The following is a 10,246-nucleotide window of genomic DNA, read 5'->3' as shown; positions in this document are numbered from 1 at the left end:
CGTATGAAGACAGGCTGAGAAAATTGGAGCTGTTCAGCCTGGAGAAGAGAAGGCTGCGTGGAGACCTCATAGCAGCCTTCCAGTATCTGAAGGGGGCCTATAACGATGCTGGAGAGAGACTCTTCTTCAGGGACTGTAGTGACAGGACAAGGGGTAATGGGTTTAAACTTAAATAGGAGGAGTTCAGGTTAGATATAAGGAAGAAGTTCTTTACTGTGAGGGTGGTGAGGCACTGGCACAGGTTGCCCAGAGAAGTGGTAAATGCTCCATCCCTGGCATTGTTCAAGACCAGGTTGGAAAGTCTTGGGCGACGTGGTTTAGTGTGAGGCATCCCTGCCCATGGCAGGGGGGTTGGAACTAGATGATCTTAAGGTCCTATCCAACCCTAACTATTCTATGATGCTACAATTTCTGGAATTATTTTTATGTTAAAATAATAACAAAGCATTTGGCTTGAATAACTTCTGAAAAATAGGACAGTGGGGAGGCAATTAATAACAAAACATAGACTTTCTAATTAAGCAGAAAGAACCAATAACTTCCTGCCAGAAGAGACACTTAGCTGATAACTGTGTATTATGTGCTACTCATGATTTTATATACATATAGATACACATAAACCCATATAAGCAGCCAAGAGAACGCATGCAGCAGTCACAAGTGGTGGCTAGCGGGTACCTTTCCCCAGATTTTAACCTGTGCCAACAAATGGGTGTTCTGTGAATCCCAACACCCCACAGATGCCGTGCAGAGAGCGGACCATGGGTGTGTTAGAGGCACACACAGCTGAAGGGTAGTGTCCACATTGAACGTGCAGGTTTAAACTTAACAGTTCTTGCAGAAGCGAGCTCAAGCAGCAGAAAAAAACAAGACACTTAAAACCCATCCCAGCAATGCAGGTCTACAGTTTTTCATTTTCACCCAGTAGTATCTTCCATACTTCATTGCTGCTCTGTGGATATGATAGTAACTTCCCCTTATAGAGTAATGTCATTGGGAACTTTACATTTAGAGAGACTGATATCTCAGTATCTTCTTTCTCACCCAAAATGGACTAGACATGATGTCACCACTTCATTTCTGCAGGCTCCATCCATCTACTCACAGATCACAGGCACACCAGAGTAAAGGAGTAAATACAGGAATGGGATTAAAATAAAAGAAAAAAGGCAGAGTAAGCTCCAATTATCAATATCAACTGCTTAAATTCCAAAAGTAAATGTTTAGGACTGATAAAATACAGATGTGGCTCACACTTGTTATTGGGTCTTTCTGCCATGAAATCCTGCAGCCCATCTTTAAGCTCTTTATTGGCTTATCAAACCTCTCTTTATCCTTTGTAACAGCTGTCTGCAACCACTGATCAACTGCTGAGCAATTTCTTCATTCAGAAGACATGCTTTTTATAACCAATCACATGTTCCAAGTGTTGTACATTTAAACACTGACCTAAAATGAACATGACAAATTTAACACAAGAAAAGGCGTTATCCAGAAGCAAAAAACATGATAGCACAGGCCTTTTCTAATTTACTTTAGATTTTTTTTTCTCTTTTCTTCATGATCAACCCAAAACAGCACACAATTCAGACATACCCTTCCCCTGGAACTGTAGCAGTCTTGGTATGAAGTTCTCTTTTGGACACCCATCTTGTTAAATGGAGAATTGGTCCCTGGTGACTTGACACTGACCAACAGCACTTCCATGTAAGGATACACCCCTTTGGAACAATGGAACAAACTGAAGCAGCACACAAGTGAATTTATCATTCCTATTACTTCTTCTGTGTATGAAGGCTCTGGATGACATCCAGCAGCTTGTCGTGGGACTGTGATCCTGCAAAAGCCACTAGTTCATTTTCAAATAACTAGCTATTGACTTCCACAAGCATCTGGAAGTTGCTTCGGTCCATAATTCTCAGTCTCCTACATAGCCTCACATAGCATTTAGTCAATGCTGCAAGGCTGCTGCTTTCATGTCATGAACCATAACGAGATTGTTAATATCTTGTCTTATCAGGAGATAAAAAATAAGTTGCAGAAAGAGAAAGTATGGTTCAGGGTTAAAGCAGCTCTGGACATTAGGAAGCAGGGATTTTTTTTATCATGATTAAAATTTTAAACATTTTAGCATAATCATAAACTAAGAATTAAAACACAGAGGCATTGATAATAAAAATATTAAATAGACAATGATAGTGGAAAAAAGCTGAATGGCTCATTCTGAATGAAACCCTGTTACTTTATATATGCCTAAGTTCCTATGAGTTTCCTTACTAGGTCATATTGCTGAGTGACAGACACATCAAAACACAAAGGGAAGCTTCTCATAGTCAGTTGGAACAATAAACTGCCTGATGGAATGGTGAAAGATGAACAAGTTATGTTGCAAAAAGTAATTAAATACTCAATAAAGACATGACAAACCCCACCCTGCCCCAGTTATCAGATGTCATGTTGTGGTAGAGCATCAGACAAACTCACAAGTTTACCACAAAAATGTGTGGCAAAAAGAATATTATATATATATGTATATAAATTTGTATATTTATGCCAGTGTACTCACTCAGTACAAATAGCAAAATAGTATACCATTTCCTAAATACAAAATATAGCTTTCCAAAAAAATGAAACACACGTTAGATATAAACCATCCAAAACCTGAACGATTGAAAACTGTATTCAAAATTAAATGACCAAGAGCAGGTCTCTTTCTGAAAAGTTCCCTTCATATCGGCAAGAAACCTTACTACTGAAAATGTAATTCATTGCCTCTCAATGAGGGAGAGAAAGAGAGAGACAGAAAGAGAAAGTGAACGGCAGGACAGACTGACAAATAGGAAAATCCATTAAACAAACTTTCTACGTGGCTCAATTACACACACAAGTTAAGGGAAAAAACACGGTAAACAGACTAGAAGAACTTAGAAAACCATTTACAGACTAGTCTTTGTTATTTAAAATAACAAAAATGTAAAATGACATGATACGAACTACACTCTATCAAGGCATAATCGCCATACATGACAGCTGTCTGAGTCTCAAGGCAGCAACAGCTTTCTACATGCAGAAGAAACAAAGATCTGAATGAGGTTGTAGTGAGAATTCACAAAACTTTCTGGATAGTTGGAGCACCCAAAAAATTCACATACCTCACAATGCAACTGCATGATCTGAAGTGGGTTGTTCTTATATTCTGTAACATCAGTCAATGGGGTTTTTTTTTAGTTTTTAAATTGAAACATGACCATCTAGAAACTAGATTTGGGGGACTGTTGGTAGGGAAAAATAATCACTTCAAAACTGCAGTGAGCTCAATATGCTACAAAGATGCAACAGTTCAGGATTAAGTGAAATTTTCCAGAATGCTTAAAAATTATGTAATTTGCCCCTAACTTGGAGTAAAGTCAAGCTGAAGATTTACATCAGTAACAGCTGGAAAATGCCTGGTTAAGGGGGGTTCCTGCATTTAGAAGGTGGTGGAGAAATTGCTTCCCCTCTCCTTAATTCTTGATTATTTGTCAAAGCTTCTATTGACTAAGCAATTTAATGCCATGGATTTCTAAAAGCTGCTTCTGGCATTTAAAGCCAGTAGGATATTTATGCCTTTTTTTAAAACACAATATGAAACTGGGGAAGAGAGAAGGAAAACCATGAAAAGAATGGAAGGGAGAAGACTGTTTTGAGAACAGCTAATGCAGCTTTACAGAGTTCTAACCCATCCAGTCAGAGCGAGAGACAGAGTTCTTTCCTCAGCCAGGCAGAACATTCTTTAGAAGGTATTTTAGAGGACAAGATTTTAAGAGCAAAATTTAACTGAAAGTTCCCCTTCATGTCTTCATTTTAGAGCCACCAAACCCTTGCTCCATGTACAGTTACACATAAGAGACATGGAAAATGATTAATCACATCTGCAGATGGGAAGCACCCACCTCTGGCTATCTACAGAAACAAACAATTCTCTGCTTGCTGATTATAGTTATCAATTTGTCATTGCTGCCTACTGCAATTAGCAAATCACAGTATTAGCTCTCCCACTCAATTCTAAAACAATCCCTTCACTTACTGACAGCTATGAGTCATGGCTCATGGCACAGGCATTTGATGTTTCTGCTTCACAAGCTTTTCCAGTCAAAAGAGGGGATGTGAAGAAGGAAGAGGAGGAAAAAAAGTAAATGTGGTGACATGTATTACCTTCTAACAACAATAATAGCTGATCAGATATGCTTTAAAGTCAAAGAGCACCCCACTGTTAATGAGGCTTAGGAATCTGGTAATGGTACAATCCCATGCTCTTGTAAAACAAAGCATAGCTTTTCAGCATTGCACTACAAATCCCAAATACTATGGTCATAGCCTTAGGTGCTAGATGCTGCAATTGGCCATGTGTGTGCTCTTTAGAGAAGAGGGCCACTGACAGAAGCAATCAGTTCCACACAGCCTAATCCAGAGTCAGAAGGTCTGAGAGTATCTGGGAAATCATCACTTTTTTCTTCACAGAATTTCTGCAGGAAAAAACAAGCAAGCAAAAGAATTAAAACATAACTAACAAAAGCCAGCCCCTTACTTCAGTTTAGTTCCTTCATCTTGAAAGTGTTGCTCACCAGCAGACATGAAACTCAGTATCAGAATGCAGCACTCTCCCAAAGCAGCATTATTCTCCTTCCACTTTTTTTAATTTAAGTTTATAACTTAAATAAAATTTAAAAAAAACCCAACAGTTTATATTAGAAAATGAAGTGTATCACTTAAGTGAAACTTACAGGGGATTTAGGACAGCAACAGAGTTAACTAGTGCCAAGTTACACACTGTGGACAATACAAGATTCCACAGTCCTCCTGGTTCTTGGTACTCATTTGTAGTCAAAGCCTCTTTCACCTCACTGAAAAAGGCACCTTTTAAAAGCAGAATGTTTCCTAGTAACAGCTGATGGTGTTTTCACAAAGACTCAGCATGTTGCACACTCTCAACAGCTGCCATATTCTACCTAAACTTGTTTTCACATTACATTACTGGATCCCTGGGGGCAACTTCAGAATAGTACAGATTTGAGATGTTACTTACTCAATAAGCCTTAAGTTTTTAACTATAGTTGTATTTCATAACACTTTTATCTGCCAAGCTGTCAGTTATCTACCTTCCTTCTTCATCAAGTACTACACCCTATCAGCAGATGATAAAACATACAGCAATTGAACAACAAGAACCAATCTCAACCAACCATTTCATACAAATTCTGATCTTTGACTGTTTTAAAATAACTCTTCATCCTAACCACTGGTATTTAGCTAACACTCCAAAGTAAAGACTTACTGAACAAAAGCCTGCATGCAAAGAGCCCAGAAACCCAAACAAATTACTTACTTGACTAATTAAAAGGAGCCAGTTATATTGTTCCCCTGGTTTTGCAATGACACGAGCAGATCATCTATTTTCTCAATATTCTGGTTGGTTGCCATAGCTGAAGGTAGTGGAGACGTCTCAGATATCTGCTGGGAGAGAAGTGTGGGCACAGCTGCTTGTCCCTTGCTCTGTGGCTGACCCGGCTGACTTATAGCCATCAACTCATCAGGCAACGTCGCTGGTCCAGAAGTTAGCAGCTGGCCACAGTCTGTTAAACAGTAAGTGAAAAACAGAGTACCATTTAAATTAGTTTAACACATGCAGTGAATCAGCCAAGTTCTTTACATATGAGCTGTGTAGAAAGTTATAGGCACTTTTGTTCACATGGCCACCCCTGCTCACCACTCCCTCAGGGTTTCAAGGTGTATGTATGGAATATACGGACCCTGTATTATAACCAAACCCTATTAACACCCCAGAGGACAACACTTAGCTAAAAGAAAAACAAAATGCAGAGCATAAGGGAAGTGCTGAATCATAGAATCATAGCATGATTTGGGTTGAAAGGGACCTTATTAAAGCTCATCCAGTTCTAAATTCCCTGCCATGGGCAGGGACACCTTCCACTAGACCAGGTTGCTCCAAGCCCTCTCTAACCTAGCCTTGAACACTACCAGGGATGGGGCAGCCACAGCTTCTCTGGGCAACCTGTTCCAGCACCTCACCACCCTCACAGGGAAGAACTTCCTAATATCTCATCTAAATCTCCCTCTGTTGGTTTAAAGCCATTCCCCCTTCTCCTGTCCCTACAGGGCCTTGTCTTCAGATTTCCTGTCAGCCCCCTGAGGCACTGGAAGCTGCTCTAAGGTCTCCCTAGAGCCTTCTCTTCTCCACAAAGCCATTGTGTAAACTGTGGAAACCAAATGCAGCAAGAGAAAGATTAGTGGAGATGTCTTAAGATGGCATAACCCTTTAACATGTACGTACATGTATTTTACATATTATTTGTATAGTGTTATTAATAATATTTTTAGAATATATTGTATAGATATTTATTTCTACATAAGTATCTATACACACAGTTCTAAGGTGGTCTTGTCACATGTTAATCCTAAGTGTAGGACAACCAAAAGAGGTATTTAAGCTAAGAGTTCTTATGCAAAATCAGTAACATCCAGAGCACCATGATGACTATATTCTCAACTGAGGTTCTACATTACTTATTCCATGATTTATTTATTTATTTTTTTTTAATTATCTTAGAATTGAGTCTTGTGGACTCCAATGAGTAGCTCTTCTAAATTGTAAACTCAGAATAGGCATCTATCACTTACTGTTTTGAATGCCAAACAGGAATATTCCTGATGCTTGCTGAGGCGAAGCAGGAGAATTCTGCAGCTGGTTGATAGCACCTCCTGCTGTGTTGTGGAATAAAGCAGCTTGTTGCTGTGGAGGAGAAGCAGTTCCTTGCATTCCTGCCATGCTGTTTTGAGAAGAGTACATAGGAGACTGCTGCATCTCTTGCTGGCTCATACTATTCTGTAAAGCAGACATGGAAGATGAAGAGATGAAGAGTGCGACTTGTTGCTCTTGAGAACTTGATGAACTTTGGACCAACTGAATCTGGGGTGAGTTATGGAAGATGGCTGGCTGCTGTGCTTCAGCCTGGCTGGATCCAGAAGTCTGAAGAGAAGACACAGTACTCTGACTCTGGAATTGCATGGGCTGCTGCTCCTGGTTCATTGATGTCATGTTAGTCTGTGGATGAAAAATGGACTGGCCTTGTTGCTCCTGATTGGTAACTGGGTTTTGATTTGGATTGAAAATCATGTTCCGCTTTTGAGAAGCAATTGTACTCATTGCATTTTGATTACTGAACATCATGTTTTGCTGTTGCTGCTGCTGCTGTTCTTGAGATGGAGGACTACTCTGAATAGCAACTATTGAATGCTGAGGCTGGAAAATAGTTCCTTGTTGGTTCTGAGGAATTGAACTGGACTGGATGGAGCCTAGTGACACTTGAGACTGAAACAAACCTTGCTGAGTAGGCTGAGTCTGGGGCTGTTCTTGGGGAAGCATAGAACTCTGGATGTGAGCTATCTCTGTCTGCCGCTGGAAAGAAGTCTGCTGTTCAGTGTTTGTTGCTGTCTGAAGAGGAGAAATGGAATTTGGGCTTGTAAAGAATGATACCTGTTCTTGAGTTGCAGCATTGCTCATTGAACTCTGGGAAAGGAACATGTCAGCAGACCGCTGGTCTTGAGGAACTGAAGAGCTTTGCAATATACCGATGGTGTTCTGTGAGTGGAACATTGGAGGCTGCAGTTGGTCTGAGGAATTGGTACTGGTCTGGTTGTGGACAATGGAATTTGGACTGTGGAAAATAGAGCCTTGTGTTTCCTGTGATATATTCTGAGTATCACCAATAGGATTCTGAGAGTGAAAAAGCTGAGTTTGAGAATGTGGAGACTGCTGCATAAAGCTTCCTGACTGAACAGACATGATTTCTTCGCTCTGCTGGAATAGACCACCTCCTTGTTGTTGAGTTCCACTTGCCTGAACAGCCATCATGTTTTTAGTAGCTGAAAACAGATTAACTTGAGATTGACTTTCTCCACTATGCTGCATTTGAACCATGGTCTGAAAGACAGTACTTTGCATCTGTTTGTTCTGTTCTGAAGCTCCTTCGCCACTTGCAGAATTTGCGGCCTGAAACATAGTATGTCCATTGTTGGAGACCTGCTGCTGAGCAGTAGGAGTAGTCTCACTTCCAGAAACACCAGGAGATGAAGAGAATAATTCACACTGTATTTGCATGTCTTCGCTTGTTGATAACCCACTCATTATGTGAGAAGCCTGCTGGTAAACAGGTGACTGTTGGAGGGCTCCATTTCCTGATGTTGAAGAGAACAAATCAGATTGCATCTGTGTTGCAGCCTGGCAAATTTTTTGTTGGATTCCTATCACCACTGCAGCAGAAGTCTCCATCGCCTGCTGCTGTTGATTGGACAATGCATTTTCAGGTTGTGAGTGAACATTTTCAGCTCGTCCAGGCAAAAGGTTCTCTGATCTGGAATGAACAGCTGTGTCTGATGAGGAAAATATCCCAGGATTTACACTATTTTGTATCTGACTAACTTGCTGAAAGATATCTGCATTTAGCTGATCTTGAACATCCTCACTGCTGTCGGAACCGGAAAATAAAACAGAGGATAACTGCTGTTGAGCTTCCAATACCTGTTGCACCAAGTCAACATTCCTATTGCTGCCAGTAGCAGTGTTTCTTGGAAAATTTCCAACTTGCAGTTGCTGGATAGTGTTCTGTAACTTACTCACACCACTTCCTGATGAGAAAATACTTGATGAAATCTGTTCCTGAAATGCCTGTGCTGGTTCTGAGAGTGTAGACTGTTGTGATGCATCAGTTAATTGTGACAAAGTGACCACTGTGCCATCTGATTGCAAGACTTCCCTGGTTAGGGAATCTCTTGTTTGGAACTGTGCAGCTTGCTGCAATAACGTATCACTGCTCTGCAGCTGACCTGAAGTAGAGACTGCTGAAAAGCTACCAGGCTGGGAAATGTCCTGTGTTTGGATAGTAATTAGTGTCTCTGGATTATACAGCTTCGTCTGTATTTGCTGCTGGTTTTCATTTTCAGAAGGTAAATGAGAAGCAGAAGTTGATATGCTGGACATACTGTTTTCCAGTGTTTGTTGAGCTGGTCCAACAACACTTGAAGCCTAAAATGAACCAGACATTAAGCAATTTTTAAGCTTACTTGGGTTATGCTTACAAAATTTCCACCAATCCACTATGTCCAGGAAATATCAGATGGAAGATTTGCTGGCTATGTATATAGTGCTTCTTACATAACAAAAAAAAATTAGGAAATGACTAGCAATGGAAATGCTATTTCACAGAAAAAGTCAAGGTACAATTTAATGAAAGCAAAACTAGGAAGTGATTAAAACAATATTCTTAAAGTAATTTACTAGTTCTGTGTCTGTGTCAGACGATAATGGTCCATGGTGAAACACACAGGAATGGAAAAGTACTGTTTGGCATGGGTTCAGTGAACCTTCAAAACAGGGAAGTTAGCCAGCCTGGAAAACCGCTGTTAGCGCAATGGAGTCTTATAAAATCATAGAATAGTTAGGGTTGGAAAGGACCTTAAGATCATCAAGTTCCAACCCACTTGCCATGGATAAGGACACCTAACACTAAAACAAGTCATCCAAGCCTCTGTACAACCTTGCCTTGAACACTGCTAGGGATGAAGCATTCACAACTTCCTTGGGCAACCCATTCCAGTGCCTCACCACCCTCACAGTAAAAAACATCCTCTTTATATACAAACAAAAATTCCCCTGTATAAGTTTTAACCTGTTATCCCTTGTCCTGTCACTACAGTCCCTAATGAAGAGTCCCTCCCCAGCATCCTTAAAGGCCCCCTTCAGATACTGGAAGGCTGCTATGAGGTCTCCATGCAGCCTTCTCTTCTCCAGGCTGAACAGCCCCAACTTTCTCAGCCTGTCTTCATATGGGAGGTGCTCCAGTCCCCTGATCAATCTTGTGCCCCTCCTCTGGACTTGTTCCAGCAGTTCCATATCCTTTTTATGTGGAGGACACCAGAACTGGCCACAATATTCCAAGTGAGGTGTCACGAGAGCAGAGTAGAGGTGCAGGATCACAGAATCACAGAATCCTAAGGGTTGGAAGGGACCTCAAAAGATCATCTAGTCCAACCCTCCTGCAAGAGCAGGGTAACCTAGAGTACATCACACAGGAACTCGTCCAGGCGGGCCTTGAATATCTCCAACGTAGGAGACCTCCTACGACCTGCTAGTCATGCTCCTTTTGATGCAGCCCAGGATATGGTTAGCTTTTTGAGCTGCAAGCTCACA

At 40.8% G+C, this 10,246-nt stretch overlaps 1 protein-coding gene across 5 annotated transcripts; it reads right to left on the bottom strand.

The window, feature by feature from the left end:
- Window positions 1-408: 408 nt before the first annotated feature.
- LOC130605836 (nuclear factor of activated T-cells 5-like) lies at window positions 409-9,382 on the bottom strand. 5 transcript variants are annotated; one of them, XR_008973803.1, is made up of 4 exons: window positions 6,679-9,381; window positions 5,366-5,612; window positions 1,597-4,505; window positions 409-1,097 (listed from the first exon to the last, which is right to left on the bottom strand). XR_008973803.1 is itself a non-coding variant. In XM_057421638.1 (3 exons), exons 1-2 carry the CDS (start codon window positions 9,035-9,037, stop codon window positions 5,374-5,376), a joined length of 2,598 nt encoding a protein of 865 aa, XP_057277621.1. In that variant the 5' UTR covers window positions 9,038-9,382; the 3' UTR covers window positions 1,112-1,721; window positions 5,366-5,373. The 5 variants fall into 5 exon arrangements, 2 of the variants coding, with proteins under 2 accessions (XP_057277621.1, XP_057277608.1); XR_008973806.1 differs by lacking the exon at window positions 409-1,097 and having other exon boundaries at window positions 1,112-1,721; window positions 4,067-4,122; window positions 6,679-9,382; XR_008973804.1 differs by lacking the exon at window positions 409-1,097 and having other exon boundaries at window positions 1,112-1,721; window positions 4,067-4,505.
- Between the last annotated feature and the right edge of the window lie 864 nt (window positions 9,383-10,246).

Source organism: Pezoporus wallicus, unplaced genomic scaffold (genome assembly GCF_028554395.1).
Source record: "Pezoporus wallicus isolate ANWC-B61680 ecotype Strahan unplaced genomic scaffold, APGP_CSIRO_Pwel_v1 contig_8114, whole genome shotgun sequence".
NCBI classification, from domain to species: domain Eukaryota; kingdom Metazoa; phylum Chordata; class Aves; order Psittaciformes; family Psittacidae; genus Pezoporus; species Pezoporus wallicus.
The sequence above is the reverse complement of the archived record's forward strand: the minus strand, read 5'-3'. Positions and strand labels throughout refer to the sequence as shown.

Bases quoted from the DNA above. Each gene is read 5' to 3' on its own strand.
- LOC130605836 (XM_057421638.1), bottom strand. From the start codon at position 9,037: ATGTCCAGCATATCAACTTCTGCTTCTCATTTACCTTCTGAAAATGAA. The intron at 5,613-6,678 runs GTAAGTGATAGA...ACTGTTTAACAG, and splicing joins CCTGTTTGGCATTCAAAACA to ACTGTGGCCAGCTGCTAACT.